Source organism: Oryctolagus cuniculus, chromosome 21 (genome assembly GCF_051225735.1).
Source record: "Oryctolagus cuniculus isolate XC-2025 breed Fujian yellow rabbit chromosome 21, ASM5122573v1, whole genome shotgun sequence".
Taxonomy (NCBI): domain Eukaryota; kingdom Metazoa; phylum Chordata; class Mammalia; order Lagomorpha; family Leporidae; genus Oryctolagus; species Oryctolagus cuniculus.
The window spans coordinates 4859800-4872900 of record NC_142887.1 but is presented as its reverse complement, the minus strand read 5'-3'; the positions used below and the strand labels follow the sequence as shown (position 1 = coordinate 4872900).

At 50.3% G+C, this 13101-nt stretch overlaps 1 protein-coding gene across 29 annotated transcripts in view; it reads right to left on the bottom strand.

Annotated features, from left to right (window-relative positions):
* Window positions 1-2381: 2381 nt before the first annotated feature.
* The window catches only part of GOLGA3 (golgin A3), a 50548-nt gene continuing 39828 nt past the window's right edge, over window positions 2382-13101 (bottom strand). For 23 of the 29 annotated variants that reach the window (XR_016227483.1, XR_016227485.1, XM_070065709.2 and 20 more), the window contains 9 exons: window positions 12704-12847; window positions 11857-12054; window positions 9898-10014; window positions 8779-8918; window positions 8154-8286; window positions 7829-7951; window positions 7090-7254; window positions 6180-6343; window positions 2382-5541 (listed from right to left, as the gene is read on the bottom strand). Coding sequence is in view for 22 of the 29 variants with exons in the window: in XM_070065709.2 (XP_069921810.1) it covers window positions 5319-5541; window positions 6180-6343; window positions 7090-7254; window positions 7829-7951; window positions 8154-8286; window positions 8779-8918; window positions 9898-10014; window positions 11857-12054; window positions 12704-12847 (1407 nt within the window). In the remaining 7 variants the exon portion in view is untranslated. Of the gene's footprint in view, window positions 5542-6179; window positions 6344-7059; window positions 7255-7828; window positions 7952-8153; window positions 8287-8778; window positions 8919-9897; window positions 10015-11856; window positions 12055-12703; window positions 12848-13101 lie in introns of those variants that run through there. The other 6 variants (XR_016227484.1, XR_011385107.2, XR_011385108.2 and 3 more) reach the window with 3 other exon arrangements.

The window sequence follows — 13101 nt, the reverse complement described above, 5'->3', positions numbered from 1 at the left end:
GGTGCAGCTCTGGCTGTTGGCAGCTTGTTGGGGAGTAGACCAGTGGATGGAAGACCTCTCTCTCTGCCTCTCCTTCTCTCTAACTATGACTTTCAAATAAAGAAGTAAAAATTAAAAAAAAAAAAAAAAAAAAACTCACCATGGGGCCAGCATTGTGGCATAGCAGGTAAAGCTGCTGCCTGCAGCACTGGTATCCCATATGGGCACTAGTTCAAGTCCTGGCTGCTAAGTTTTTGATTCAGCTCCTCACTTCCTAGGGAAGGCAACAAATGATGGCCCACTTACTTGGACCTCTGCCAACCATACGGAAGACTGGGATGGAGTTCCAGGCTCCTGGCTTTGGCCTGGTCCAGCCCTAGCCACTGTGGCCATTTGGGGGGAATAAACCAGAGGATGGAAGATCTCTTTCTAACTTTGCCTTTCAAATAGATGAGTAAATCCTTTAAAAAAATGTAAATAAAATAAGAAACAAAGAAAGAAAACCCACCACACAGCTTTGTAAGATGTGGGACAAGCCACACTGGACAAAACAGATGCACCTTCCAAGTCAGTCTTCCAGCTGTGGATCCAGTGCCTGCAAATGCTCAGAGCTTCAGACAGGAGCTAAGTGTAGACGCGTGAACCCAGGTAATGGTCACTCCACTTCAGGACATTCAGGCCACAGTAGCAGGTAGCAGGCAATGCTCACTTCATTTATGTGTAGTGCAGATCAGAAGCGGATTTAGTGGAATCAGGAAACACAGTCAGTCTATGACCACATGTTTTCTGTAGTTTTAAAACCATGCTGGTTACTAAATATTTCGCTGAAAACTATACCTAGTCAACTTTTTTTTAAAGTTTATTTGAAAGAGCAACAGAGACACTAATAGGTATCTTACGCCCTCTGCTGGTTTATTCCCTAAATGCCTGCAACAGCCAGAGCTAGGCCAGGCCAGAGCTGGGAGATGGGAACTCAACTGAGATCTTGACCGTGGATGGTAGGAACCCTCCCACTTGAGCCATCACCTGCTGCCTCCCAGGGCCTGCATGAGCGGGAAGCTGGAGTCAGGAGCCTGAGCTGGGAATCTGTCTTCACCAGCGTCTTAATAGCTTCCCTAAATGCCCACTTTCCTTATTGTTGATCAATAAGTCACACAGGTAGTGGGGTGGGCATTGTATGCTGCACCATTTAAGCTGCTGCTTGGGATGTCCACATCCCATGGAAACTGTTTCTGTATCTCCGTCTCTTTGTCTCTTAATAATAATGAAGGCCGGCGCCGCGGCTCACTAGGCTAATCCTCCGCCTAGCGGCGCTGGCACACTGGTTCTACTCCTGCTCAGGGCGCCGGATTCTGTCCCGGTTGCCCCTCTTCCAGGCCAGCCCTCTGCTGTGGCCAGGGAGTGCAGTGGAGGATGGCCCAAGTGCTTGGGCCCTGCACCCCATGGGAGACCAGGAGAAGCACCTGGCTCCTGCCATTGGATCAGCGCAGTGCGCTGGCCGCAGCCCGCCGGCCGTGGCGGCCACTGGAGGGTGAACCAACGGCAAAGGAAGACCTTTCTGTCTCTCTCTCACTGTCCACTCTGCCTGTCAAAAAAATAAAAAAATAACAATGATAGGGTTAGCGCCATCCATAATAGACATCATGTAGCTATTAGTGGTAAATAGTACTTTATTAGTGGTACTAGTTAACATTTTGAAAATCAGAGTTACAGAGGGAGAGGGAGAGACAGAGATCTTCCATCTGTTTTGTTTACTCCCCAGATGGCCACTACGACCAGCATTGAGCCAGGCTGAAGCCCGGAGCCAGGAGCTTCACCCAGGTCGGCCATGGTGGTGGGACCCAAACACTTGAGTCATCTCTTACTGCCGCTCCCAGGGCATTAGCAGGGAGCTGGATCAGAAGGGGAGCAGCTGGGACATGAACTGGTACCCATATTGGATGCCAGCACTGCAGGCAGTGCTGCTTAATCTGCTATGCAATGCTGGCCCCCGTACTAGTTATTTAAAAAAAAAATCAGTAAAATATGGGTGGAAGACGAGAAACTGGGAATCACAGCACTGAGAATCAATCATGACCCAGCTGTTACCACTGCCAGTCCTGCAGAGGCCAGAGCTGGTGATAGGCAACTTGGTGCAGACCCAGGGACGCGGCACACACTCTGTTCTCATCAGTTCCTCCCCCCTTTCTGCCTTGCACAGGAGCAAGCTGCTGCTTGCCTGCTGTGGTCAGAAGTAAGAAGTTAGATTTCACATCCTGTCCAAAACTTTAGTGTAACAGAAAATTTTCTTTTAAGACAAGTATTTGAACAGACTGCATAAAAACATGAGATAAAAATATTACCTGCAGATAAGACAAAATATAAATATTAAAATGAAGACCCCCAAATGAAATATGAAAATCTTTACCAAAAAATAGTTTATTGCACAAAGTTTAAAGAATTCCCAAGCACACTTAAATTTATAAAAAATCAACATGCTTTTTAAAGTTACAATTTGTATACATGGTGACACCATTCCCCTGAACAGCCCCAGTCTGAGGACTCTCATGAGGAAACTTTTAATAGAAATAAGTAACTCAAACCACTGAATTTTCTTAGAGTCTCTAAAACATTACCCTCAAGGATCCTACTGTAACCTGAGACCACCATATAATGAATTTTGGCTGGGCTTTTGAGTGGAACAGCTGTTAGCACAGGCTCGGAAGGCCTCCCATCACAGCAATGCATGTCCAAGTCATTTCTCTTCCAAATACGCTGGTCCCTTTCACTCCTAGAACCGTTATGTGTGGCATTTAATTTTTGTGAAAATAAATACTCATGGAAGCAGGAATATAGGTCATGGTGACTCAGTACGCCCATGGCTTTTGCACAACCCTTATACCAAGAAAAGTGAGCTTCCAACGGGGAGAGAGCTTACTGCAAGCCTCCAGGCTGCCTTCCTAAGAGGGCCAGTCCCATTCCCTGGGCCCTGGCCCAAGTAGACTTTCATGTCCTATCATAAAAACATTGCACATTACAGCTTCCAGAGAACAAAGGTGTATAAATCCAGAGATCCGTGGCACCTATCTGACATGTACTATGGAAAAGTCAGTGAAAATCACACTGCAATAAACTGTTTAGGAACGTAAGAAAAACAAATGACATCATGAAGTATCCCAGCCCAGGTTCCCTGGTGTGGATGAACAGTGTGCAGTCACATACTCCAGGCCTGACTGACTTTCCTTGAGTGCCTTCTACAGTGGCCACTTCTACCCACAAAAACAATAACCCAACTTTATAACTCTAGGAGGTAAAAGGGCCAGTCAAGTCCCTTGGAGATAGAAAAATAAGACCCTCAACGATCAAAAGCAGGTGACTTCTTCAGGCTCCTAGAGCACAAAGTGAACCTGGGCCCCCGAGCCCAGGTGAGCTGTGCACGAGAACAGCGACAAACAGGGACCACCACAAAGTGGGCGGGGCAAGAAGCCCAGGTCCCTTGCTGAACCCAAAGGGGCCCTGAGGATGGGACGGGCACGGACAGAAAGCCAGGAGGCGGCGCTGTGTGTGAGGGTGTGCGCACACAGGGCTGGGGTGAGGAAGAGATCTGCTTTTGCTTGCTGATACACTCCAATTTAGAAACAAGGAGAGTGAATATCACTCATCTGCAGAGCTTCTGTGAGCCCGCGGCAAGGAAGCAGCACTGCCGTGGAGCAAGGCGAGTGTTATTTCCTGGTCTTAAAACTAGACCAGAGGATAGCACAACCAAAATAAATAAGGACAAAACAGAAATAATTTAGTCCAAAGTGATTTCCAACATAAGATAAGAAGCAGGGTGCATTTATAATGAAGTTTCAAGTATTATTTCTAGATTAACCCTGTACAAATGACACACATATTTTACAAGTTCGAATACTTGCTAGGGAATATTTTTTAAATACCAAAATCTTTGTGATTAACACTACATTAACTATCAATTAACCTTCTAGCAGTATAAGAGAACACAGCATAAAAATAGCAGTTTTCTCCACAAAACAGACACAAGTCACCTGTCACCAGCACAACCAGACAGACCACTGGTGCCCAGGACTTCATCTCCAGAACGCGGGTCTGCAAGGGAGGCCACAGGAACCACTCATTACAACAAATCCATGAAGAGCGCAACTCTCCAGTCAGCCAGCATGTGCAGTTTCACTACTTTAGGTGGGAAACACGTACCAGTGGCACCTCACAGACTCCCTGCCAATTCTAAACGTGGGTCTGGCCCTGAAACCCCGCAGGAGACCAGACTCCCTGCCAATTCTAAACGTGGGTCTGGCCCTGAAACCCCGCAGGAGACCACAGCACCTTCCTGGTGAAGCTGGCGCATCTCAGAAATCCCTGTACCACAGCTGTGACCACATATGACTACATGACAGCAGCATTCTTTACAGCAGGCATTTCACCTGGGACACAGATGGACAAGGCCTGGAGAAAGCCTGTTGGCTGCCCTCTGAGAGCCAGGAAACCCTGCAGTGAAACCCCCACCTCTTCCCCTGCTTCCTCCCTCTCCAGCATCAGGTCAGCGAAGGGTGAACCTTGCTGTCCCTGCCTACTGGAGACTAACAGGCTTCTTCAGAGTCCCAACTGCTCTTGCTTGGTAGCCAGCCACGATGGAGGGTGGGGCCACACAGAACTAGTGGTCTGATGGGCCACATAGGTCTGCAAGCTTACAGCAAATGGGCAGGAGGGAGAGACCCTCAGAAACTGTGTACAACAAAGACGCTTTCTGTGTGACATTTTTTTCGGTTTTAGAAGATGCCATAGATAAAGTAAATAATTTCTTAAAAATCTCTTCTTCTGATTGGCACCCTACACTCTACATATACGCACTCCCCTCGGCGCACGTTCAGAGGCAGCAAAGACTACTGGGGTGCAAGCTCGGAGAAGGAGGGACAGCTGTCAGCGCTGACACACGTCCTGTGGTGGGATGGCTGCTCCAAAGCCAAGATGGAGAGCCAGAGGCGCATGTAAGGTTTCATTTTAAAGCTCTTGCTGAACAGAGCAGCCAGCGAGGGACAGCACCCACACCGTGCGGTCTTTACAGCTTCTGCCACGGAAGCAGTGTCTGCTGTCACGCACAGAACATCTCCTTCAAAAATAACCCCTCAGACCCTCGGAAATTCCTCAGAGACCTTAACTAGGGTCTTGGGATTTGGTCGTCATGGGAAATGCTACGTATGATCCTCAGATGACTAGTTCTCTAATCCTTGGTTCTTGTTCTGTTATTTACTTCTTGTTAAAGGCAAAAGCAAATTTTCATCCCTTAGACACAGAGCACACAATCAAATAAATAAAATGGACAGCGGAAGACTCCTCTGCAATCACACACTGGAGTGGAGACTGCGGCCGCTGTCCCAGTCCCTCCTCAGCTCAGCCTGGGTTGTGTCTGTGTCACCCCTAGGGTTGGCATGATCTCCCGGGACAGCAGGGCTGGCAGCAGCTGGGTCTGCAAGGTGGCCTTCCACCTGAGTCCACGAGGACAGGGATTCGTGCACAGTGATGGTGTGCTCCTCCATCTGTCGCTGCAGGCTGTCCATCTCCTGCCTGGGGACACAGAAGATAAGGGAGAGCCCCAGGTCACACGTGTACACGGTGAACAGCCATCAGGGACCCCAGACTTGTCTGTCCCAAGGCAGCCTTGATGGCCACTCACTCCCCAGCACCTGGGGTGCCTCTGGGGACCAAGAAACCTTTACCACAGACCAGCAAAGCTGACCATGGCCAAAGGACCACAGGTGCTTCTGGCACTTGTATCCATACCATGCAGGGGCTGGCAGACTGTTCAGCTCCAGCTCCTGCTTTAGGGAGATGTCAGCTTCCACAGCAAACATTCTGAAGACAGACCGAGGGCAGGACCTTCACCAGGTTGCTGTGGGAGCCACCCTGAGATCAGTGTCACATATGACTTGCGGTCACAGGGTCACACCTGCCCATGGAGGGCCATTCACACTCAGCCCTCAGCTGGGGGAAATGACCTCCAAGCTTCTGAGGGCTTGTCAGGTCACTGAACTCTGGGCAGACCTTCCCCCAACCTGCCCCCTTGACGAGAGGCCACGTCTCCTCAAAAGAGACCTGCTTAGACTTTGCTGGGCCTTTAGGGCTGGGAACAGGAGACTGCTCCTAGTGAAACATGCCACTTATTCTTAAGGACTAAGTGCAGAGGGACACAGCATAGGGCATACTTGAGTTGCTGCAGGCAGCTGTTCAGATTCTTGAGGGGCTCCTTGCTCACGGCAGGTGGGGGCCTCAGTAGCTCCTCCAGCAGCGAGGCTGGGACAGGGCAGTCCGGGATCTTGATGGGTGTCGCGGGGCTGGATGAACTGGCCTCACCTTTCAGTTCCTTTCTCTGTGTTAAAAGGCATATCATTAGTTCCCCCTGTACCTACCCTGCTGAGCTGGCCACAGAGTCAGTACAGGCTCACAACTGCGGGGTTCAAGAAACAACGGCTGAAGAAGTGTATTCCTAAGGCATATAACACAGAGCACAGGCCATGTTTGCCCTGGGTCCTTTTTAAGAACCTCATTCAGGAACTCTCTGTGAGACCCTTTGGCCTTTGACCTTTGCTAAGAAATCACATAAATGTCCCAGCTTAAACTCCTGGTCCTAATGTAGGAAGCTTTTTCAATGGGTAGCCACGGGATGCTAAATAACCCTTGAATCCCACAGATTCCTTTGCACCTGCCTCCTGAGACTGTTGATGTAGACCAAGGACAGGAAAACTGCCAGGAATGCAAACTCTGACATGGCCAGCTACAGCAGCATGGGAGCTCCAGGCCTAAGCCCACCCCGTAGCTGCCAGGCTCTAAGAACACGGGTCCTGCCACCTGGTTTATAAAGCACACTGTGACAAGGTGGTGATGGGATCTGGATGCGTGAAAAGCAGCAAATTTCTGTTGGAAAAGGCACTAAGATAAAATAATCTGGCTGACTGTCCAAGCAGAATACACTGCTGTCATTTATGTTCACGCGAGTTGCTCCGTGTTGGTTAAATACGTGTGTGTATGTGAATGACATGCACATAGGCCAGCTTCCTGCGCACACAGATGTATAGCAGACGTCAGTTAACCTGAAAGGGACATGAGCCTGGGTACCGTCTTTGCTGTGCTGCGGCGCAGGTCCAGCTGGAGCTGCTGGTTCTGCTGAAGCAGGGTCTTCATGCTGTTCTTCAGCTCTGACACTTTAGCTTGAAGCATGAATTTATCCTTCTGGGTCGAAGACAGGTCTCCCTGCACCACCTCCAACTCAGACTTGACGTTCTAAAGAAAGTGAAGGAAGATTTTCAAAGCTAAAGTATCTTAGTGTGTCCCAATTCTAAAGGACTGAAAACACAACAGTGGCCACCCAGGGTGAACTGTGGACAACTCCCACCTCGGGACAATTTCTGTTGCAAGTGTTGCGGTTCAGTCACACCTCAGACTCCAGAGCCTCTGCTCATGGAGTAGCAGTGTCCCATGGCCACCTTCGACACTGGACCCCAAGAACCCCCTGCCTGTACCCCAAAGTCAGCTACTACAGTAAGCCCAACCTTTCCTAAAAAATAATCTAAGTCAACCCTCACTATGAGTTAAGTCACTCAGTTTCAATGGGGAGTCGCAGCCAGTTAGACTCTGATCCTCTCCCCGAGCAGAAAGGATTCTGGTAGAGAAGCGTCTCATGAATGGGCACACATTCTCGTGAGGCCATTTTTCTGGCATGTTTCACACAGCCCAGCTGGGGGACCCAGAGCAGCAACCATGCGGAGCCTCCTTGTGACATGGGGATGTGTCTCAGGAACCACAGATCTGGCAGGAGCACGCACTCTGAGCGGGCGGGAGCCATGCACACGGATACCTGCAACAACCGCTGCGTCCCTTCAAGCTCCTTCCTTCCCTGGTGCTCAGCCAGGTCCAGCTGCTGCTTCAAGGACTGGATTTCCCTCTCTTTCTGATCCACTGCCCACTTGAGATTTTCCATCTAAGGGAGGAAAGACACATGACCAAGAGAATGGCAAAGTGGCTGTGCACCGGAGACTTGCTCTAGGTGTCTCTGTAAGCCGCAGTTAGAAGAAAGTAAACATCCCTCTCCTGGCAGGCAGGGAAGCAAGCAAATGCCCCCCCAGCAGAGCCTGGCCGTGGGCCACGTTAACCAGGGGTGTGAGGCCGGGGCCACCTGTCACCTCTTGGTCTTCCATGGGCTGCCGGCTTGGCTGCTCGTCCAGCTGCTTGTGCAGGAGCTGAAGCTGAGTCTGGGCCTCAGCCAGCTCTGCCTGGAACTGTGCGACTTCTTGGGAGTGTTTCCCCTCCCGAGCCCTAGCACAGAAATTAAGCCAATGAAATAAAATTACAACACCCCAAACCCTCCCTCCCGTTCACACAGGATGGCTGATGCTGTGGGAGGGAGACCACTCAGCCTGGACTTTATAATGCAGCATCCTGCCTAACCCAGAAGCACTGTGTGCAGCCCTACCCAGCCACATCTGACTCCACGCTCACGAATGTGGAGTCCACCATGAACCTCCTAGCACCCAGGACACAGCTTCCACTGGGGCTCTGTTCCGGGGAAGGATGAGCAAGCTGGGGTATGGACACAGGACGGTGAAAAAAAGTTGGAGTAGGTTCTTAACTAGAGTCAGCTGTGTGCTACGCTGGCTGGCCTCAAGACTGCTCAGCTAACACACAGATGGCACTTGCTGCAGATGGGTGTGAACTGAAGATGAAGGAGACATTAATGACCCTGCCCACACCAGAACACGTGTGGCACAAGCCTGGCGAGGACTTCCTGAGTGGGGTTCAGATGCTCACTGGAGCCCGTCGGCTGCGGCTTGCAGCGTCTGCACCAGATGCTCCTTGGCTTGTAGCTCCTTCTTCACCTCGCTCAACTCCAAGCTGGCAGCCTTGAAGTGGCGGCGGTTATGCCCGGCGTCTGCCTTGGCAGCAGCCACCTGAAAACAGGGAAGGGAGGACATGGACATTTCCCACAAGACACGTGTGATGCCTGCAGACACCACAGCACACTTGCAGCGGGCAGCACACCAAGTCCCAACACTGCAGTCCCTTCCCACCCCAAGTGTCCCAATGTCTTTCCTTCCCAAACTCAGCAACTTCCTCCTAGAGATGAAGGCCTTAGCAAAGAGCTTGGCGCACAGTGATGGCACAACATGTCTGCTGGTATCCACTGAATGCACAAATATTTACTCAAGAATTTCGCGATCTAAACAGTTTCAGTCTTCAGGTATATCTGAGAGAACTCTATACTTTCCCATCTGTAACTTGCCTGTGTTTTTCAACTCAACGAGATCACTGGCTGTTCTGAAGTTGGTTTTGTAACAGCACTACATATAGGGCATATTTTTCTAGCCAAGCATTCGTGTGTGTGTGTGTGTGTGCATGTGCGTGCATGGACCATCATTCAGTGCGACAGCACCTTCTGTTGCCAACACCAGTCCGCTGCAGCCTCCCCTTGTAGCCAACAGCACTGCAACGGCACCTGTTTCCACAGAGCGCATTCCTAGAACGGAAACTCATGGATGAAGGGAACTCATTATGTTTTAGATGCTGAAACACTTTCCACAAAGTTCTATGTGGTTCTGACTGGAAACAGGCTGCACGGCTGGAACTTGGTGCTTGGGATGCCCACATCCCATAGCAGAATTCCTAGCTTTGAGTCCTGACTCTGCTTCTGATTCAGGTTTCTGCTAATGCACTCTGGGAGGCAGCAATGATGGCAGAAGTGCTTGGGTCCTTGACACCGATGTGGGAGACTCACATGGAGTTCCTGGCTGCTGGCTTTGGCCTGTTCCAGCCCTGGTTGTTATAGAAATTTGGGGAGTGGGAGTGAGCCAGTAAGTGGGAAAACTGCCTCTTCTATCTCCCCCAGCCACCTTTCCAAAACAAAACAAAAAATAAACAAAAAGTACACACCTGCTCCTTGAGGCTGTGCACCTTCGTCTTTTCTCTCTCTAGGGCAGCCTGTAAGGCCTGCACAAGCTGCTTCATCTGGCGGTCTTCCTCTTCTTTCCGCTGCAAGACTGCCTGTACCTAATCACATTATAGCAGGGTGAGAGAGATGTGAAATTACAAACAGAGCCCAGGACACAACACAGGGGCCAATGGAATGGACACACTCATTGCTACGCATCACATGATGTGTTGCATGACAGCACAAGCTAGGGAGGGAGAGAAAACTTCTCTGGAAAATACTGTTAGCAAAACAGAAATCTGGCCAGCGCTGCGGCTCACTAGGCTAATCCTCCACCTGCAGTGCCGGCACACCGGGTTCTAGTCCCAGTTGGGACGCCGGATTCTGTCCCGGTTGCTCCCCTTCCCCTTCCAGTCCAGCTCTCTGCTGTGTGGCCCGGGAGGGCAGTGGAGGATGGCCCAAGTGTTTGCGCCCTTCAACCGCATGGGAGACCAGGAGAAGCACCTGGCTCCTGGCTTCGGATCAGCGTAGCTCTGGCCGTAGCAGCCATTTGAGGAGTGAACCAGTGGAGGAAGACCTTTCTCTCTGTCTCACTCTCTCACTGTCTGGCTCTGCCTTTAAAAAAAAAAAAGAATATGGCTGGGTGATGGGGCTAGCATCCTGGGGTAGCAGGTCAAGCCGCCACCTGTAATGCCAGCATCCCATATGGAGGCCAGTTTGTGTCCTAGCTGTTCTACTTCCGATCAGCTCTCTGTTAATGGCCTGAGAAAAGCAGTGGAAGATGACCCAAGTGCTTGGGCCCCTGATACCCATGTGGGAGACCTAGAAGAGCTCCTGGTTCCTGGTTTTGGTCTGGCTCAGCCCTGGCTGTTGCGGCCATCTGGGGACTGAACCAACAGATAAAAGATCTCTGTCATTCTCTCTTTATAACTCTTTCAAACAAACAAAGAAATCTTAAAAAAAAAAAGAATATGACTGGTCACCCAAAATGTGCAATTAAATTAAGGGTTATAATCAGAAACACCTTCAGGTAAGGTAGGTGTAGAAAGAAGGGCTGGTGGGAATTAGGATATTACCTAAGTCATGCAGCTCCCTAGTGACTGGGGAACCGTAGGATGGGGGCTCAGTTTGGCCCTTGGCTGCCATTCTGAAGACTTCCTGTAATGCCCAGCCCACTCCTTCATCTCCAGGGAATGTTCATGATAAGGCTGAGAAGCCAGAACAGGTCTACAGCAAGACCCCAGCCAATATGCAGATCCTAGTGAGGAGTTCTGGTGGGCCTCACTGCATGTCACTGTTTAGAACTGTAAGATTATCCCACCTAAACCACCAAGAGTACTCTCATCCAGGGGGAAGTAAGGAACTGAGGCAATTGCTCCATTTCTAAGAACAAGTTACCAACTCTACTCCTCCCAGCCTGGAGATCCAGGCTTGCAATTTAACTAGATTCTCTAAGCCTGTTCCTACATCTCAAGGTCAGGAACACAGGGGCGTGTTGTGGCACAGCAGTTAAGATACCACTTGGGATGCCCGCATACTGTACTGGACTGCCCGGATTCAAGTCCCAGATTCACTCCCCTGTCCAGCTTCCTGCTAATGCCCACACTGGGAGGCAGCAGATGATGGTTCAAGTACTTGGGTCACTGTCACCCATGTAGGAAATGAGGTTGGAGTTCTGGGCTCTTGGTTTTGTCCTGACGCAGTCCTCGCTACCATGTGGATCTGGGGAGTGAAGCAACAGATAGGAGATCTTTTTCTTTCTTTCCCACCTCTGCCTTTCAAATAAATAAAAGTTTTAAGAAAATTCAGCTTTCTTCTTAAAATTCCAAAGATGAGGATATTCTACTTTCCTTGCAGGTAGTCATTATGACTCAACATAGATGATCACACACAGGTAAGACATTTAGATGCTACCTGGCACACACTCACTTTCATTCCCTTCTGGTCAAGGAGTTGCATACCTGAAGATTCAGCTGGACTAGGTCTGCCTCCCTCTTGGCTAAGGCTGTCTCTAAGATGCTGTTGTGTTCCCGCAGCGCCGCATTGGACTGTCCGAGGCCTGTGAGCTTCCCTCTCTCATGCTCTAACTCAAGAGCCAACTTCTTATTGGACTCCTCAAGGCGCTTTATCTTCCTCCTAAAGCCTCTGGATTCTTGAAGCTGAAACATAGTAAAGTTACTGTGAAGTTACAGTCCCGCTTAAAGGGTGTATCCAGTTTTCTACAAGAAATGAGTAATGCTAACACACAAACTGCCCTTGCTTTCTGACCCAAAAGGCTGCAGAGGCCGGGGTGGTTGTTTCCCAAGCCCCCTCCCTTTCCTGGCCCACAGCCTCACCTTCTCTTGGGGCCAAGTGTTTCTGGAGAAGTCTGCCCAGGGAATGAGCCGTGGGCCAGGCCAGGCCAGGCCAGGCCAGGCTGAGCAAGATGGACAGGAAATTGAGCAACATGCGTTTCAGGATGGGACAGAGATGGGTAAGTGAAGCATAGAGCCCTTGTCAGGGTGACAGCCCCACTGGGACCCTGATGGAGGGGTCTGGCAGGACAGCAATGGGCTGCAGCTGGGCCCACCTGAACTATGCCGTCTCTGAACCTGCGAGTTGTAAGCTCTTAGAAAGGTCTGAGTTGGGATTCTCACTTACAACCAAAGCAATCTGATGGGGAGAAGAGTCTCCATTATAAATGCCAATGGCCATTCCACTGGGGAGGCCGAATCATCCTCACTCGTGTGCAGGGACCAGAGCCTGACGCTCCAGGCAGGACACAGGCCCTCCGCGGGCTCCACCACTGTGGCGGCCATGCAGCATTACCTCGTCTTCCAGCTCCAGCGCCTTCTCCCGGGACTCCTCCAGCTCCTGGCTGGTCGCGGCGATCACCTCCTGCAGCTCCTTCTCCAGCAGCAGCTTGCTGCGGCCCACGCTCTGCAGCTCCACCTCCAAGGCTCGGATCCTTTCCTAACAGCCAGGATGCACAGTGCATTTGGTCACTGTTCCTACCCCCTTGCCTCCCTTGGCACTGACAGGCATGAAGCCATCCTTACAGCATGTCCCTTCTTGAAGGATGTGAAGTAACCTCAACACACACTGCTACAGAGTGACGTGAGGACAGACAAAAAAACAAAAAACAAAAAACAAAAAAAAACAATAAAGAAAACAGGCTTTTCAGTTAAACACTTTGGAAACACAGAAAAATCTGACCTGTAGGTGAA